Below are 20438 nucleotides of genomic sequence, written 5' to 3'. Positions count from 1 at the left end.
AGCCACTTCTGCTTATTCAGAAAAGAAGGAAACCATTTCTCAAACCCAATGGAAACAATGTAAAAAGCTAGAAGCAAACTTACTATTTCCTTAAAAAAAATAAAAATGAAAAAAACCAAACCAAAACAAAAAAACCACAGCAACAGAAAACCCAAGAACAAAACAGTTACATGAAAATTCCAGCTTGAGAGTTAGTACAGGAGTCCAAAGGTGTCTTCTAGACTCATGATCTTATTGCTTAAGTTAATTATAATCATCATCAGCCATAGTTCATCACATTTCATCAACACGACACATTCAAAGCTATGGGAAATTTCTGTTTCTGCTAGTTAATCACTTCTGACTATGTAAAACTACCATGCTGAGCTGCTTTACCTGTTCACGCAACAAAACAAGACTACATTCTTTTAAACCATGCTTTGAGAATTAGAGGAATTTTGCATGCATCATCTCTATTAATATTGTAAAGCTGAAATAGACCCTCACGGCCATACCTCATGCAGAATTGAAGATCTACTCAAATACAAAATTGCTGCAAAATGCTGAATGAGGAACAAAGAACTGACATTCTTCATGAGAAAACCACTCACGGAATTGCACTCTCATGCTAGGAATTTCTCTGTGGATGCATAGCAGCACATTTTTAGTCATGACTTACCTTAACAATGTTGTCACCAGAAAATTTCTCATCTCATAAAAAGACTCATCAATATTCTATGAACTCTATTTCTGCTAACGGATAAAATCCCAATGCTGACCAGGTTCGACAACATGAGTTATTGAGGAATATTTGATTTTTATTCACCTGGCCTTGTTACAGTTTATAAAGGAGCTCTACAATGTCTGTCTGCAATTATGTAGTAAAAAACCCAAATCTTAACTGACATTACTATACGGCAGTTCAACAACAGCAAGGAAGGAAAACACATCAGAGACAGGCCAAAGTGGTTTATCCTGCCCTTTCTGAGGATTTAACAAAGACTTTCAAGCTATATGAAAAAGGCTGTAGCAACCTTCCTCCCAGATTCTCTGCAGAAAGTGCCATTCATAACACACGAGGTCCCCATATTCCACTACTGTTTTACTCTAATTCCTTTTCTGAAGCAGGGATTTATGTTAAATTAGAGGATTAATTAAAGGTTGGTTTGTGCCTTGCTCTGTATGTGTCTAAGAGACTGGTTGGTCTTCCTCTCCATAGATCTGCCCATCCATTAACAGGCTTAGGATTCAAGAGAATGCATGAGATGTATCTCAATCCTCGCTTGTTTTCCAAGGGAAAAAGATGTTTTAGTTGACACTATTTGGTTAGTGAACAATGCCAGCTTACTTTATTACTTTATACTGTTAAACATCAGCAGAAAAACCCCGACAAGTATACACAACAGCTTATCTCTATACTCTTGGGAAATGAAAAGGTCAAAAAGCGCATCCAAATTTGTAACAGACAAAAAGGAAAGAAAAAGGAATCACAAGGAATATGGTACACCATGTGCCACTTCTCTAATGAAGAAAAAGTAAAAATAAATAAATAAATACATAAATAAACACAAACCAGATCCCTGCATCTCCTGACAAAATGGGAGAGTGATACAAAAAATCCAAGGGACTTTTCCAGCAAGACTGGGGCTGCCACACAGCAGGAAAACAGCTACACAAAATAAAACTGGAACTACATGGAAGAAGCTTCTGAACTAGTCTGAGCAAAGAGACATGACAGTATTACTAACTCTCAATTAGAGACTGATAATTAAGAAATTTTTAAATTTAATAAATTTGAAATATAATTTAATATTTAATGAAGATGAAAACAAGCATTTTCAAGTATCAGCAAGCAGAGATTCACCACGACAGGCATTGCCTGTTGGTGGCAAGCAGAGATGACTGGTGTGCAGCTGGAGTAAAGCAGGAACTGGCCACAGCTCTTGGCCGAAGGTTCATGTCTGAAGTCACAAGAACATCAGAAACCCTGCAGCATTCCTACAGCAGGTTTCTGAGAAGGAGAGACTTCACAGATACTGAAGACACCACATTCATAAAACATGGTTAAGGTGGCACTTGCTATCTCAGTAGTTGAGAATAGGTTTCACCCAGACATCAGGGTTACCCATGGATATGCACCACATACAAGGCTACCAAGTATTACTGATCACTGAGGTGACTATTCAGGTGTTTCCCTCACCTAGAAAAACCCGCAAAGCACAAACATTTTATAATATATCTCAAAGGGTAATGAGAAAAGTTTGTACTTACAGGTGGAAATCTCTTACAACTATTGCTTGTGAAGTGAGAAAAAAAACCTTGCTCTGCTCCCCTTCCTCTGCCGGTTTTCTTTTGTGAGAAAAGAGGTGGTTTTCAGGCTGAAAAACTACTGTTGCTGAGCAGATACAAAAAGATCCTTCTTTTTTAACAGCTACATTAAGCTCCCACATCATTCTCATTCCTTTGCTTGATTTTTCTGGCCTGAGGTATGTCACTTTATATGGCTTTATTCATTCTTGGCCAATACTTTGTATTTGCCATATAAATAGTTAAATTGCATCTACTGTACTTCCAGGTTATGAAGTGCTGGTCTAGAGCTCCTTGGAGACCAGTTTCCAACACATTTGGCTTTGGTACCCACACAGGGAAATGCACAGTACACTTCACAAGAACAGGAATGCTTAGAAAGAGGGCTCCGGGGAACTGCACTCTCTAAAATCACTGCAGACTGAACAGCCCCTCCAGCATGAGAAGGCCCAGAGCTCCAGGTTAATGGAAGCTCTACTACAAGCTTCAGACTTTCAGATTTATGTTTACTGCATGCACTTTCAAGAGAAAGCTTGATTCGCTCCTACTTTATGCCAACATATTTCAACGAAGTTAAACCATAAACCTGGAGTAATACAGCCATGAACCTTCTTTCTTGAACTGTTCATGCTCAGAATAACCACCCTTCCATTTAGCTACATGTAGGAAGAAAAATACCTGTTAATTGACACAGACCCATGATCTTTGTGCTTTGTATCTGCACCTTATCTACACACTTGGATTTATTAAGCATTCTTATGCAAACCTCAGAAACACTTTTTTCAAGGATGCATTCCAAACAGGCATCTGTGGCATAATGAACACAATGTACAGAAACAGGAAATCTATAAAATGATCAGTGGATTCTTGAAAGGAAAGCCATCTAAAGCATCTGCACAAAAATACACATACACGCACATTTCTCTGCACAGAAGAACCTCTCTAGAAATCAAGCTCTGATGGACAAGGAAACAGTTTCCTTCCGTATATTCAATCCAGAATTATTTTGATCACCTTTATAATGTTCTGGTAAAATGGAGAAATATCCTCATTTTAAATGTGTGCAAACTGAAGCACAGAAAGACAAACTGATTAACCAAGATGACAAGACAGTCAGGGAGGAACAGTGCCCACAATCTAAGCCATCAGACTGGGCACAACTGAGGCTTAACTGCCTCAGGCACTGGGCCATGTGCCCTCTGGAAAAAAAAAAGTGACCTGAAGTTGTCTCTTGCAGTGAAGATTTCTTATACACAACTTGAACAAGCCAAAGTTGACACTTGGAGAGTATTTCCACTTCTGTGGAGGTGCAGCTCCACTTCATACAAACACATTTGCCATGCCGGAAGCATTTTGGAAAAAGCTGAAATATTCAGCAGAAAATGAAAATAAACTTTGTGCCTGGTCATATTAGAATACATTAGCCAATATGGAGTGATGAGGAGAAGTAACTATCTAAAAATCTGAACAACAGACTCCAACAGTTAGTACAAAGCAACACACCAAATCATGACATTTCAAAATTTTTAGGTCTAAAATATGACTAGATGACTAAAATATGACTAGATCACTAAAATCTGCCTTCTTGAATGGGCTAGACAGGAACTAGAGAGATTTATTTCATTAGTAGTACATTTAAGAAATAAATAGCTGCAGCCTAAATATTCATGTAGCTACGGCATGGCATGAACCTCATTTCTCAGTCCCTGGTCTCTATTAATCCAAGAACAAGCTTTTTTGTTCCTGATCAGGCCAGCACTCATCCCACTGAAGCTATAAATTTCCACACAGCCACAAGGTGTTGAATTCATCGCACCCAATTTTAGATGTCTCCAAAGTTGACACCTACAGTGGAGCTGATCCTCTAGTCTCACTTTTTTCATGAAGAGACATCAGTGTTTGTAGGGTGTGATTCATCTTCCAGTAAATGAATCACTCTCTGAAGGCCTCGCAAGGACTGCACAGGAGCCCTTACTAACACCAGGGTGAATCATCAAAACATGTTTTTGCAGTTCAAAACCTATCATTCTCTTGCAACCATTCAATCCATCTGGATCCTCGGATCCTTTAAATAAACTGAAGGGTGTAGAAAAGTCACACAAAATAACGTGCTGTTCTCAGAAATGTCTTCAAAACAGCACTCAACTTCTGTAATGGAATGTCAGAGGAGAGAGGAAGGTTCCCCATATTTTGCATCATTCTTTCTCTGTTTAACATCCTTGCTGGCGACATGGAGAGTAGGATTGAGCACCCTCACCAAGCTGTGTGGTATGGTCGACACACTGGAGGGAAGAGGTGTTTAAGGCGAGGTTGGAGGGGAGTCAGAGTAATCTGGTCTAGTGGAAGGTGTCCCTGCCCATGTCAGGGAGCTGGAACTGGATGAGCTTTACTGTCCTTTCCAACCCAAACCAGTCTGTGATTCTATAAACAGTAAATGTCAGGCCTCCTAATAGAGCCTATTATACAAAAATCACCAGCTGCTTCAAAAACTTTGTTCAACGTGTTTTCTCAATCTCAACTGCTTAAAGAAACTGATGATGAGATAGTCTCTCACTTTAAGACAGGACATTAGCATTTGTCTTTATGTCTATCCTTCCAAAGGGATTAAAAACTGATTTTAAAAAGAAATAAGACTTATTTATGTATTCTCTTTCAATCCATTTTCTCTATGTTTCCCAATGAAAACGTGTCAATACCAATGTGATGGGATTTTCTTGATAGTGTTTACAGATACAATGCATTATTTGACACACAATCACATCTAGAGCATCTTGAACTGAATTATTCATTCAGTTTCCAGTGTTTTGTTTCAGAAAAATCATCTTCCTGAGGGAAAGTTTGATTTTTCGTTCTATCTCCTCTGTCCTAGTCTAGGACTTCACAATCACACAACAGAGGAAAACAATTTAGATTAAAATCTCAGGGTTTGAGGGACACCTTTGGTTATTAAATTTTGAATACGTAACAATAACTGCCAAGTATTTAATCAAAAGTTATTGTTCAGCTCCAGGTGTTCAATAATAGTATACGCTGGGTAAGAGACTCACGAGGGCATGATCAGGCTTTAAGTTCTTTTCAAACTCTGCCACCCAAACAATTTCATTGATCTCCCTGTATAATCACAGAGGTAAGGTTAATGTGATCTACTTTTCAGTTTTATTATTCCAACTACAAATTATATTTTAAAATAAAAATGTATCTAAATAAAAACTCTGTCAGCCATCTCTCGTTCTTTCATTCAAGAGAAAGGCAAATCAACTTTCAAGCCCTCTAACAGGAAGAAATAAAACAAATGCAAGTAAAGAGGTGAATGTTTCACTGAATTTTAGTGGTATTTCTTGGGCATGAAACTAAACCAAATCACTGTTATTGATTCAAGTAAAGGACTGGACCCACTAAATGACATGACATTGGCCACATGAACTTCAGAAATGCATCTTTTGCAGAGTACTGCCCTTGTATGGCATCTTTTATCTGGAGACACTGAAGTGAATTCAAACACCTTTACAAACAAGGTCAATATTATTCACTTCATTTTGCAAATGACAAAACAAATACAACTGGTTTCTGGTAACAGCCCTAAGAGTATCTAAGCGCCACACTAACAGCCCATCTACAGGGCTGCAGTGTTTACCCATCCATGTAACAAACACTCCTGAAAGTGCAAGAAACCCATAAAATAGACTTCAGCCAGAATTAGAAATTTGGCCATTTGCCTGGGATTTTCAAGAGTTGTAAGACAACTGGATCTTAAATGTATCCAGACCATTATCCAAGCGCCAGAGAATAAAACATGTAGCAGTAGGTTTATTTACGATGTACACAAGTATCCACAACAGACAGAGACAAACTCACATATGAATGACAACACTAAACCCACAGGATCACTAAAAGACACCCTTTAACCTCAGCAAGCTTTGAATCAGGTTTTAAGTAATAACACGGAATAAAGCAGATTATTAACAAGAAAAATATAAACACAGCACACTAATATCTTACCATACCAAGCATCATACCAAAAGCCTGTCTCAGATGAACCAAATGTTCAGAGCATATCCCAGATGCCAAAAGCCAGTAAACCAATTAAACCAAGCAATTAAAAACAGATTCTAGAAATAAGAGAGGAAAATTATTTTGGTGGGTTATTCCAAGATATAAAAAGAAGGAAAGCTCTTCTCCCACAAATTAAACAAGAAGCCCTTACAGCAGGATGGATATGAGATTAAAAAACTATATTAAAGTATCTATGAAACACGTAGTAAACAAAGAAGCTGACACCAGAAAGCAAGAGGGTAAACCTGTGCATCATGATAATGGCATAAAGCAGCACTGGCAGTTCTGGTCTTGCATCAAAATTAACCCCAACATAAAATTCTACCAGAACAAAAAGGTAAAACTGTGGTTACATGGCTCATGTCATCTCCATTTTGTCATGGGGAGTGGGGAAATAACTAAGATTATTGCTGGTGCTTGTCATGAGATGTTTGTTGAGTGAGAACTGACAGCACTGAAACTTAGCTTCTATTACATCTCCCTGCATCATGCAGGGATCTGGCGATCCCTGGCCCAACATCTGTAGCACGTGGGTCTTCCCAACTAGCCGTTACAGCAGAACCTGAAGCAAACTAAGCTTACAGCTTAGAAACCATCCTTGGCAAAAGATATGCAGCTTTCCTCTTTTCTGCCTCGCACTGATCTCAGCCCCTGACCTTTAGCTAGCACAGTAAGATAGGTGCTGCAAGAAGAATCAGGCTTTCAATTCCAACTCCTTTCTGCACTGCTACAAAAACTACATTTAAAAGAAGCCATGAACAAGCAAGCTTTCCACTAAACAGTTTCTTTCCCCCCTCCAAATAAAATCATCTGCTGAGAAATTAATTGCTTCACAGTGTACCTTGTCACAGGATCATCTCATCGAGAGGTTCGTGTCAGCATTAAATGATTTCTGTATAATCATAAAATCATCTCATCCATATTCCAGAGCCAATTTCCTTTCGTGACTGAAGGTAACTGTAGGCTGAGGATCACAGCCTTTGCTTCTTCACATCACACCTTTGCTGCCCTGGTCCTGCCAGAGCCCTCCCATGAGTGCTATCTCACACTGTGCAAGCCTTCCCTGCAGCCACCACTCCTTCCCGTTAGCCACTGTCTCTCTGACGCCATGGAGGGCCACCTTATTCCCATGTTCCAGTTCTTGCTACCTGACATCTGTTGGAGGGACAGTACGGCCCGGCACAAGCAGTCCAGGAGGTTCCTCGATTGTGTGGAAGACAACTTCCTTCTGCAAGTAATAGAGGAGCCGACAAGGAGAGGTGCCATGCTTGACCTTGTGCTCACCAACAGGGAAGGCCTCATTGGAAATGTGGCGACCTTGGATGCAGCGACCACGAGATGGTTGGACCATCGATGCAGCGACCACGAGATGCCTTGGATGCAGCAACCACGAGATGGTTGAATTTGAGATCCTTAGGACAGTGAGAAGAGCGTGCAGCAAGGTCACTGCCCTGGACTTCAAAAAAGCAGACTTCGGCCTCTTCAGGAACCTGCTTAGTAAGGTTCCATGGGATATAACCCTAGAAGGCAGGGGGGCTCAAGACTATTGGTTGGTCTTCAAGGATCACCTGCTACAAGCTCAGGAGTGTTGCAACCCAACTAGAAAGAAGTGCAGCAGGAGGGCCAGGAGACCTCCTTGGATGGATATGGAGCTCCTGAGGAAAATTCAAATGAAAAAAGAGCTTTCTAGAAAGTGGAAGCAAGGACAGGCGGCCTGGGAACAGTACAGGGATGTTGTCTGGGAAGCTAGGGACCAGGTTAGGAAAGCTAAGGCACAGTTAGAATTAAACTTGGCTAGGGATATTAAGGATAACAGGAAGGGATTCTACAAGTACATAGCAAATAAAAAACAGATTAGGGAGAACGTAGGCCTTCCCAGGAAGCTCTCAGGTGAACTAGCTACACAAGATTTGGAGAAGGCTGAGGTTCTCAATGACTTCTTTGTCTCTGTCTTCTCTAGCAAAGGCTCTGACCGCACCACCCAAGTCTTGGAAGGCAGACGCAGGGACTGTGAGCATGAAGACCTTGGGCCCACTGTAGGAGACGAACTGGTTCAAGACCATCTTAAAAATCTGAACGTGCACAAGTCCATGGGTCCTGATGAAATCCATCCGTGGGTCCTGAAGGAGCTGGCGAATGAAGTTGCTAAGCTGCTGGCCATCATATTTGAAAAATCATGCCAGTCAGGTGAAGTTCCCGACAATTGGAAAAAGGGAAATATAACCCCCATTTTCAAGAAGGGGAAAATGGATGACCCGGGGAATTACAGACCAGTCAGTCTCACCTCTGTGCCTGGCAAAATCTTCGAGCAGATTCTCCTGGAAGGCATGCTAAGGCACATGAAAAACAACAAGGTGCTTGGTGTCCTCAACATAAAAAGGACATGGAACTGTTGGAACAAGTCCAGAGGAGGGCCACGAGAATGATCAGGGGACTGGAGCACCTCCCATATGAAGATCGGCTGAGAAAGTTGGGGCTGTTCAGCCTGGAGAAGAGAAGGCTGCGTGGAGACCTCATAGCAGCCTTCCAGTATCTGAAGGGGGCCTATAGGGATGCTGGGGATGGACTCTTCATTAGGGACTGTAGTGGTAGGACAAGGAGTAATGGGTTAAAACTTACACAGGGGAAGTTTAGATTGGATATAAGGAGGATATTCTTTCTTTTTAGGGTGGTGAGGCATTGGAATAGGTTGTCCAGGGAGGTTGTGAATGCTCCATCCCTGGCAGTGTTCAAGGCTAGGTTGGACGAGGCCTTGGGTAATATTGTTTAGAGCGAGGTGTCCCTGCCCATGGCAAGGGGGTTGGAACTTGATGATCTTAAGGTCCTTTCTAACCCTAACTATTCTATGATTCTATGATTCTATTCTAAAATTGCAGCCCAATTAAGTAATGCAGCTTCTGCTGATTCTTTGATTACTGACTGGTCTCAGATATGAAAACAACTTCTAGGACTGGAAGTAGCATGTTACCTTACTCCTAATGCTGAGGACGTAACGATCATCTTTAACCCCACTGCTCCTCCAATGTGTCATTACTTTGGTAATACATATCACAGCAGTGTTCTTATGTTACTAAAATATTTAAACTAGAAGCAGTGGCTAATATCTTAGTTGCTTTTTTTTCCTAAGATACAAAAAACACCACCAAAACCACAAGACACCCCACCCAGCTCACTCAACACTTGCTGAATAGAAATGGCATACTTCCTCAAATCCCAGCAACACCCCACCTTCTGAAGCATGAGGATGGGCTGCCTTTACCACTCTATCAGCACATCTGCAAACCAGCTCTCACTCACGGCACAGAACCAGAAACTCAGTTGTCACCACACTCGGTACAGAGCTCACTTGTCCCTCCCTACATGCTGCAGGATCATCCAAATGTCCCAGAGGGTCTGGACAGAGCTCTTCCACAAGCAGGAAAGTCTGTAAACATGTCAAGTGGCTCTGCAGGACACGTGAAGTGTGAGAGGTCACCTCCACTGCTGCAGCAAGATGCCTGCCAGAGCCACGGCAGCACCATTCATGGTGCTCCCAAGCCTGGACATCTTCTACCCCTGAGCACCCTATATGCCCCGAACTCCCAACACCACAGGAACAAACATGACTGCCCCTGCTATTACCATCTGCCCTTAAGAGTGTTGTCAGGATACTCATCAAAGTGGTGCCATAATGAGAACTATCATATTCGTGCAGTAATAAATGCAGTCATGCACCTCCACCTCCCTGCAGTCAACTGGAAGGTTTTGACAAGACTGGCTTCCTAAAAGAATTACCTTTCAGGAATTATTGCTGTTCTAAATTGTCACAGAAAATAAAGAGAATTCCCAAGTACTAAATGCCTTCATAAAGCTCTAGGCTGGTTTCACAGACTTGAGCAGTCTCAGTTGCCCTCTCACGCCCCACGTCACTCGGGACATTTCAGACAATTGGGAAAGACTCTGTGTTATTTGCTATATGGAGGCTCAGATCTCATGTCAGCTTCTGAATACTTGAGGGGTTCTAATCTGCTCTTTGGCAAAGGGACAGTGCATTTATAAAAGTATTTAACTAAAATTACACTACCATTTCTCAATTCAGCTCCAGTATTGTCCTATGTTCCAGTTCTAAGCTCCAGTTAGCTAACCACTTCAAACAGGAGAGTTCACTTCTGGGTTAAATCTCAGCTAATCTGCCTGGCTGCAGCAAGATAATTGTTTTATAATCCAAAAAGAACAAAACTCAAAACATTTGTTCTCTCTGGTGGATTCTCAAATTCTTGTGCTCGTCCTTCTGCCTAACTGACCCCATCAGCGCTCCAGCAAATGAAAATAGAACAAAACAACAGATTTTCCCTGGAAAACATTTACAGAAACAAATAGCTGGATACATTTCAAACTATGCAGGCTAAATGTTCAGAGACTGCTCTCATAAGTAATCACCCCAATATAAGTGTTTATTACTTTGACATTGAAAAAACCTGTAAGTCTACATATATATTGGGCCACTGTAAAATATACCTGAGAATGGGATAATACAGCTCTTCACACACTTTAGGAAATGACTAAACCGTTTGAGGCTTGCCAGTCTTCATTTCAGATTATTTCCTCTGCCATTATCCATCCTCTCTCTCCAACACACCCATGGCACACAAACACCATGAATGGGAGATGCCAGTGGTGAAGCAGAACATATTTTTCCTGCCCTGCTCCAGTCATCAACCTGTCTGTCGATGTTTTCAATTCCCCGGAAAGCCCTGCAAGTCTAGTGCTACATCAGAGGAAAAGAAAAACCACTGTTAAGTCTATATCCAGCAGTAGCTGCAGCTACCAAACTGTTCCACAGGTCCCTGAAACTCAGGGGCTGCCACAAGCTCCTGTTGAGGAGCCTTAGCTCAAGCTCTGGAGGTTAACTTCAGCTCTTCAGTAGCTGACTCCTGCAAGACGTGGATCAACTCCTGAAAGAAACCCAAAGCAGACACCTAGCTCCACAATGAGCAGGAGTTACATGAGGCCCCTACATGAGGAGTTACATGTGCTGCAGCACAGCACCCAGGGACCTGCACAAGTGGTTGCTGCCTTCCAGGGGTAGTCAAAGGATGCAGAACAGGCAGGCAGAGATAAAGACTGCTCTCAGTTGTGTTCCATAGTGTTTTTCCAGCACTTTCATAAATACTCATGGCCTTCTCCCAATCCTATCCATACAGTATGCAAAAAAAAAAAAAAAAAAATTCAGCCGATTTTTCCAGGATGAAACCAATCAATTTTCATCATAATGAGGGACTGGGTTAAGACATATTATCACTCAGTCTTTGGTCACACCCATATTACCATTATGCTGATGCATTACCCAGTCAAGGAAACATCTCAGCTATTAAAAAGTCCTTTAAAAATGAATCTTTCCTCACGTAATGCTGAACACATCTTGAACACTTCCTTGCAGATTAACTTCAGTAACTGCAACGACACAGGCATGACAGCAGCTGGTGTGACATGTCACTGGAGATCTCCCTTATGCTAAAGAGTTTACAGCCTCTCTCAAACAGAAAGGACAGTCAGTAGGTGGAAATTAACTTCCAACCCACAAGACCACAGACCTGAATTTAAGTGCACCTATAATGCACAATTACAGCACCCTATTCAAGTAACCATTTCTCTGACAGCTTCTCTTACAGCTAGAAAAGCACAGAAACAATCTGGGTCACAAAATCACATTCACATGTTGAGACTAAACTGTCTCCAGAGAAAGGGTTTTACAGTAAGTAAAACAAATCCCTCTTGTAAATACAGCCTTTAACCTTTGTTAAACTTACTACATTTTAATTAAAGTCATAGGACTTTGTTTAGATAAATTGAAAACCTCAGGTTGGCAGCCAGAATACCTTATTTATAACAACTCACAGATCTTGGAGTCCCATATTTGAATTCTGTTGCTTTAATTTATTTTTCCAATTAAAAACATCTCCCTGTTCATGCATTTTTTATTCCCTAATGTGCTGTTCTATCAGGAGAAACATAAAAGAAACAGACAACACAGTTTTTCAATTGGAGACTACTTTCTAGCCTGCTCCAGTTTTATAATCTCTTCTCCTATGCTCATACCAAGACCCTCCATCAAACAACTGAAAGTATCCATCAGAACCACAGCCTGGATTCCCTGATAAGGGCACTCCAGCACGTATTTTCACTGGAAAGCATTCCTGGTCATAGCAAAATGCCTTTCTCCGTTTTGCACCTGCAGAGTTCAGGTAAAGGAATACTGACACTGTCTGAAGAGGAGCTCTGTAGCAATATGGCTGATGAGAATTAAAACAATAAAAATTGATGAGAAGTTCCCCATGATCTGGCAGCATACTCTTTAGCCCAAAACCCCATGTGCTAGGCCGCTTCCCCAGAGCATGAGCAGCAGGTCAAGGGAGGGGATTCCGCCCCTCTGCTGCAATCTGGGACAGTCCTGCATCCAGCTCTGGGGCAACAACACAAGAGCAACATGGAGCTGTTGGAGTGAGTCCAGAGGAGGCCATGGAGATGCTGTGAGGGCTGGAGCAGCTCTGCTCTGGAGACAGGCTGAGAGAGCTGGGCTGGTTCAGCCTGGGCTCTGGGGAGAACTTAGAGGAGCTCCCAGTGCCTACAGCAGCTACAAGAAACCTGGAGAGGGGCTTTGGGCAAGGACTGGAACAAGGGGGAATGGCTTTAACCTGACAGAGGGGAGACTGAGATGAGCTCTTAGGCAGAAGTTCTTCCCTGTGAGGGTGCTGAGGCGCTGGCACAGGTTGCCCAGAGAAGCTGTGGCTGCCCCATCCCTGACAGTGTTCAAGGCCAGGTTGGAGCAACCTCATCTAGTGGAAGGTGTCCCTACCCACGGCAGGCCTTGGAACTGGATGAGCTTTAAGGTCCCTTCCAACCCAAACCAGTCTGGGATTCTGTGACAGACTTCTGGGGCTGCCAGTCTCCTGACAAGGCAGATAAAAACAGCAGGATCGTTTACATCTGCTCCCCTCAGAGCCCAAATCTGGGAAGGCACATGGCAGACTTTATTTCATTATATTAACCCTTTAATGCCATAGGTTAGGGACCCTCTGGACAATGACATGGTTGCTCCAGCTAAACTGAGCACTCTCCAGAAAGCCCCAACAACCTCCTTTTCTTTAGAGCAGGGAAGCACAGTTCTTACAAACAGTAACTTGAAACAAGGTTTGTTCATCACTAGTGGACTCAGTATTGGAGATACAAAGAATTAAGAGCATTGTATTTAATTTCCATGTCACTTTCAGCTCAGGCTTTACTTGTACATCGATAATCAATGCAGTCTTTTCCTTTCTCATTTCAGTTGTCCAGGATGCACTGTGGCCTGAGGTTACTGCCCAGGCCCAGCACAAAGGCTCTCTGAGTCAGGGAGAGGAGTCCAGTGACACTCAGCAGGTTTTTAGTCTGGACTCTCAGTTATCTTCCTGTGTCAGCAGCTCCAGGCTCTAGCATCAAACTCAGCTACAGTTCCCACTCCTTGTTCTTAAAGGAGCACCAAAAGGAGCAAGTAAGATGCAGCAGGAGCTGATTTCAAAAGGCCACGTACTTGAGCAAATACAGCTCCTGTGGTACGTCTGCTCCTCCACTGTATTACAGCTCATTAGAATAGAGGCAATTACACTGCTCTTAAATCCTGACGTCTGCTCCTCCACTGTATTACAGCTCATTAGAATAGAGGCAATTACACTGCTTTAAAAATGACTCTTAGAAGCACTAAATGCTTTTTACTAGTTCTCAAGTACTTTTCCCGAACCTATCCATGTCTGAAAAACAAAGTCAACTTTGAACTGAATCCAACAGACAATCAAGTGCCAAATGTCAGAGCAATTTTACCAATCAGAGTAATATGGCTGATAAGGCTGGAAAAATAAAAGTAGGTTTGACTATCTGTTTACAAATTCAAAGGTTCCTCTTCAATGCTTTCTGACCTACTGCAGGTTTCAGAGGCCAGAGACCAGCTTTGGGTATCAGCATCAAAGTTAGGCTGCAGCTGGATATTTTCCCCAGTGCAAACACCTTCCATAACTCTCAGATATATGTTAACTTTAATAACACTGTATTCACAAACAACTCACAATAGCCTTCCAAATCCATAACCTATTACCATAGTCCTAAACAAAAAGGAGCAATGCATTTATACAAATTCCTGCATTTCTCTAAGGAAACAATGTTAAAGCCCCCTTAAAGAAAACCAGGAAGAATCCAAGGGATTCATTTTGCTGATTTCTTTTTCTCTCTTTTTGCTTTGTTTTCATTTTTACGGGGAAAGAACAGTAAGTAAAAAGAACAAAACTTCTTTAACTCAGTAGTTACATTTCAAGATAAATTCTTGTTCTGACGACACTCAATCTCTACAGGAGATGGAACAGGTCTACCTACTAACTGCAGTCCTATTCCCCCTGCAACTTACTTGTTCCATTAAGTCTCCCCAACTGTCATTTCCCATGAGGCACCTGAACTCTGCTGGGAACCACTGATATTACACCAGCTCGAAACAGTGACATTTATAGGTAAACTCTACAGGCCTCAACACCTCGTTCTGTGCACACAATCAGCTGCACCTTTCCTCACGCTATCATGAAGAAGGCTCAGAATTTTCAGAGATGCCCAGAAGTACCCCTTACTGGCTTGCTCTTCTAGTTTCACATCTTTGACATTTACTGTAGTATGACTGGGAAATGCTTGTCCAGAGATGAACAAGATGTTGACTCCTCTTCCAAGTGCAAAGATATAATGAAGGAATCTATAATACCAACATCCACAAAATTCTCTGATTAACTGAATAGAAATGATGCAGTCAACTGAGAAACTTAAAGACCTCCTTTCCTTTTTTTTCCCTCACTAAAACTTCTACTATGATCTGCCTTCAAGTCATGCTTTCAGAATCATCCCCATTACTTTTCACAGGAGTTGTCATAAAATATCCCAAATTCACAGCCAAACAGAGGCATTTATGTGCGGATTTATATGTTGGGAGCAGACTGAAGAAACACACTTAGATGGATCAGTCCTGTTTAAGTCCACCTGACAGAGATATCTATACACATTTATCACCTCCTATGACAGCACAGCTCATTCCATAACTGCATTTATCTATTGCTGCCTGTTGCTGTAAAGAAAATGAGGTCCCAACCATGACTCTATGCAGTTCTCCTGTCCCTGCATAGACTTCTGCACCAGTCAGATGTCTTGTGTTGTCTTCCTTCCACACTCTGTGCAGCCAGCAAAACAATCTGCTAAATAGGGGTGTCCTAAACACATTATGAAGAACCTGCACCAAACCCCAGTCAATAAGCAAATAAAAAAGGATAAGGTTGCAAGCCAAGAAACAATGTAACAGGTACACAAATAACGGTAAGAGAAATAAATCAGAGAGCTGAAATGACGATGACCTTGACAAATTGTAGATTTTGTGCCTCAATGAAATTAAGATTGCTCCAAGCATTTAATTGCTTGTAGGGCCCAAGTCAAAGGATTCAATAAGAACCTTCCTTCACATTACGTTGTTACTGTCAGTAGTTAATGCAGTTGCAAAAAAATGGTTGTAACCTTCTCCTCAAAACAGTAGCTCAGAATTACTTTAGTCCAAATTTTAACTCCTTCAAATGTTCCAGTAACTTTATTCTCCTGTAATACTCTTACACCTTTACTCTGCCTGCAAGAAAATGAAGACCTGAGAAAAAGTAACTGCTACCAGCACCCTACCCATTAAGTGCCACAATTTCAAAAGGCATCTGCTAATCCTCTCACTCAACACAAAGGGTATTTTTATACTAATTATGGTTTAAGACAACACCAAAGCAATGGCTTATCCTACTCATTCCTAACGATCGTTTTGAAGGTCCCAATTTCAGGTTGACTTCCCTCATCAACTACTAAATCAGCAAAAGCCCAAATCTTCAGTAAGTTGTGAGATCAAGTCCCAAGGCAAGAGAGATCCTAGGGAAGACAGATTCTGGGTTTTCTGCTTTTTATTAAAATCATGACAATATGCACCTTGCAGGCTTCTCAACTTTTAAAAGGAAAAAAAGTGCAAAGACAGCATAACACCCTTCAGAAAAGAAAAAGCACCATCCCTAGACATGCAGAAAGAAGCTTTCACATTTTCTCAGAAGCCTCCAAGTGGGGCAGCAAGTAGAAAACCAACAGGGTGAACTGGTTGATTATGCAAAATAGAATTAAAATGCCTTTGACACATCTACGTATTCTTCAAGTTTGCAGGTACACCAAGCGAAGCAGTTCACAACAGACCAGGCTACACAGCAATCTATAACACTTCAATGCAATCACAGTTAAACATAACATCAGCTGGTGCCTAAACCACAGAGACGCATTTAATACTCCCCAGTTAGCAATCAGCCTTTTCCACATGTGTTCATAATCACAATGAATTGTTTCATATGAATGCTTTGCTTTCCTTTTCCTTTCTCATGGCAGTTCACTGTGCTTTTTAAGTTGGATATTTAAAAAAAAAAATACTAGTAACCGCTCTCCTTTTCCAATTTTATTTCGATGTGTAAGTAAGGAACATTTTTCAAAGAAATATAAATTACTGAACACATTTTCTTACCTGTTGCAGTCCACGTGGAGCAAAAGGTGGGATGCACTCAGCGACACAGCAATCTTATGCCACTGTCCATCTGCCAGACGGTATGGGAACACCTCTGTTCTGGACTTCCCATTAAACCTGTAGTGATATCTAATCTCATCCCGCAGGCCACTGCTCTCCAGTTCAAAATAGCTGTATTGAAAACAAAACCAAGAGTCATCTCTGGTTTTGGTTCATTCTTTGCTTCTCTCACTTTCTTCTTAATTCACAGACTTTTCTAAGCAAATACTACATGGAAGGTCAAAATCTAAAGAGGTTACTCAGCATGGAGTAGCTAGCTCATTTTTTAAGAGCTAGAGAGACAAGACTACACATTCTAGTCTATGATTCGGTGCATTAGAAAACCAGCAATACCATTTATGCAAAGCCAGCTTCAAAACACCATTTGGTAGTCCTGGAAATTGAGGTCCTCTTTTTACCCACAGTACAGGTTCATACTACAAAAAAGTAACTCCACCACCAGAATGTTTTGTATAAATGCAGGATTTATAAGAAATTCAAAACTAAAGAACTGTGCATTACCAAGGAACAAATAAAAAGTCATTAAGGTAAGAAACCACCAAGTCATCATTACATTTGTACTTGCTATTTGCAAATCCACTTCTTTAAAAACTGCTTACTTTTAGCAGTCCCATGAATGCAATTGCACTTTGAATAATTTTCTGAGTTTTATTGTTACAGCTGTAATTATTCAGCTTTGCAAGGGAACAAAGGCTCCTGGCTGGATTAGGTGTCTCAACAATCAAATCATCAAACCCTTCAGGCAGTTGTCACAGTCATAGGAGAGCTCCAACTACTGCTAGTAACTGGATCCATGCCAGTAAGGAAAGCCACTTCTTCTAGGGTGAATTGAGCCCTTCCAGGTGGTAGCACATTGACAGTGTACACAGTGAAGCCTTCTCTTGGGCTTCAGATCACACACGGCATTTACAGCATATCAAATCAAGGCTGTCTTTTCCCTGCTCATATGAAGCCCTGGATATAGGAGGAAGGAAATGCAGACCTTTTGAGCAGAAATAATTCTACAACTACATGCAGATGTTAAGTTGCCCAGCTAGTCCCTACCCTCATCCAGCTCCATAATGCCTCTGCAGCATCTTGTTTTTCCCCACTGGGCAATACCAATTTAAGATGGTACTTGAAATATTAAAAGATGGGTGCTAGTTTAGCCAGGGGGGGAAAGGAGATGAATGACAGTAATGCAATCCACTTTCAAAAAAATAAATACAAAAATACTAAGCGTGCAGGTGCCCACTTTCATTTTAGCACAAGCCTTTTCTGCTGCTTGGCTGTACACAGACTTCAAAAGCCAGTGTGCACAAGCATTATCAGAGGGTACTTCATCAAGAACAGCTCTTACCATTGAAGTGGAGGCTTTTTAGAATGTAATTGAAATACAGAGCTTTTTAGGAGGAACTCACAAGAAAAAACACCAGCTGGGAAGACCTGCAGAAGATCACAACAGACTGGGAAGGGGAACACCAAGACAACAAATCTTGAGCAAAAGAGGAACTCAAGCCTCCTCCAGCCAGTACCCTGCCGTTGCATTTTTCATGGAAGGTCTAAGCATTATCAGGTCATCCGAATCAAAGACTCAAGTGCCAAAGTAAAAAACACAGACAGGAAAAGGCAAAACCAAAACTGAATGAAAACACAGCATGCATAGGTGTAAATAAATAAGGTTTTCCACTCCAGCTGAGTGGGAAGCCTAAGAAAGGCTGGTGCTGCAAAGGAACTGGCCTGTGTCATGCACATAAAGGCATAGGGAGGGCAGAGAAATAGGAGCTTTCTAAACAGTAAAGCAGAATATTGATTACTTACCGCCACCACCACCCCCCATTAAAGTAACTATATTACATTCATAAGAAAACTGGAAAGGATTTTTTTTTTTTATTTAATTTGAAGCTCAGTGGCAGCAGAGTCAATATCAAGAAGATGATCCTGTTGGTATTTCCAAGCCAGCATAGGACTAGGACAAGTACTGTCAGTCATGTCATATTTACAAAGTTCAATGTTTCGTAATTGCCATCAAAGCACAAAAGGAAGTCATTCAAGAGGGTTTCATTAAAGAGGCTTTCTTGTTCAGATAAGCAGCAGTGAGGCAGAAATCTTAAGGAAAAGAAAATGAGGGAGAGATACGTAAGATTCTACTACCTTTCCCTCCTACAAGGTATGTGTATAAATATATTACATGGTTGATTTTAGAAGTTTAAAAGCCTGAGATCAAGACAAGCTCCTGCTGCAGGAAGCACATGGCTTCCTGCAGGCCTTCTCCATAATCTCTACTAGCTGACGGGATCCAGTAATCACCTACACACACTGGCTGGTTTGTTAATCAAATGGCAAGAGTACAGAACTGAAAGGTCAGTCAGATCCTGCACTTTATCACAGCTGTGCTCTATTATTTGAGCAGCACAGGGAATTGCAAAGCAACAGTTTCTTGTCTGATGAGCTTCAGTGTCAACAGTTACTTCAGGGCTAAAAACAGCTTGCTGCTTAGGCACCAAGTTTGTTGGCATTCTCCTGACTAATTTATATAATAGACAATTAGCACTTACTGTAATAACCAGTGTTAACATTTTTATGAACGTACACCTAATGAACTGTGAAGTGCTGCCAGACTGCATAAACCACCATGTTGCCTCCCCTGTGACAGGGAAGGAGGCTGATAGCACACGATTTCTGCACCTCTTTTCCACCACCCTTCAACAAGTGCAAATCAGAAGCAGTTACACTCAGATAAACATCAGTAAGCAGCAGTGAAGAAAATCCCAACAACAGAAAACAGGAGATAGAGCTACATAACATTGGATGAATTAGCCCAAGGTACCTCTATCTCTAGGCAATGCAAAGCAACACTCCTGCTTAATTTTTAGGTCCTTTAAGATGCACAAATTCACATTGAAATCTTTACTACACCATGTTCACAGTTCAAAAGATGCAGTTGTCTTTTCTTTACCCTAATACAAGTCATGCACAAATAGCTTGTTCAGTAGCAAACACTGCCTTTCCTTTACTCCTCTCACCAGACACTGTAAGAAAGCCTCTTCAACAGCAATGACATAAAGGCCTTCCACTCCTGGAAATAAATACCCCTGCTCTGTGCTTGAGTTCTAATCTGCAAATGTGGACTAGGAAAAAAAGGAGAGGAAAAACAAAAGCTTAGGCAAGAAATGATCAACCTGTGAGAAAATAATTAGTAAAGCCAGAGAAAATAAATGGAATTTCTTGTTTTGTTTTTGTTTGTTTACCGCCCAGACCCCCCGCCACGTGCCGCACTGCATCCCCAGAGCATGAGCAGCAGGTCAAGGGAAGGGATTCTGCCCCTCTACTGCACTCTGGAGAGACCCCCCTGCAGTCCTGCATCCAACTCTGAGACAACAACATAAGAGGGACGTGGAGCTGTTGGAGAAAGTCCGTAAGAGGCCATGGAGATGCTGCAAGAGCTGGACCAGCTCTGCTCTGGAGACAGGCTGAGAGAGCTGGG

The 20438-nt window shown here is 41.6% G+C and overlaps 1 protein-coding gene across 3 annotated transcripts in view; it reads right to left on the bottom strand.

Annotated features, from left to right (window-relative positions):
- The window catches only part of NELL1 (neural EGFL like 1), a 296603-nt gene that overhangs the window by 235620 nt on the left and 40545 nt on the right, over positions 1-20438 (bottom strand). For all 3 annotated transcript variants that reach the window (XM_061355044.1, XM_061355045.1, XM_061355043.1), the window contains exon 4: positions 16913-17083. In XM_061355044.1, the coding sequence (XP_061211028.1) occupies positions 16913-17083 (171 nt within the window). The remainder of the gene's footprint in view (positions 1-16912; positions 17084-20438) is intronic.

This window comes from Neopsephotus bourkii, unplaced genomic scaffold, assembly GCF_033783945.1.
Source record: "Neopsephotus bourkii isolate Nb327-2 ecotype Australia unplaced genomic scaffold, CSIRO-AGI_Nbou_v1 NB_768, whole genome shotgun sequence".
Taxonomy (NCBI): domain Eukaryota; kingdom Metazoa; phylum Chordata; class Aves; order Psittaciformes; family Psittacidae; genus Neopsephotus; species Neopsephotus bourkii.
Note: the sequence above shows the minus strand (reverse complement) of the source record. Positions and strands in the feature narration are given on the sequence as shown.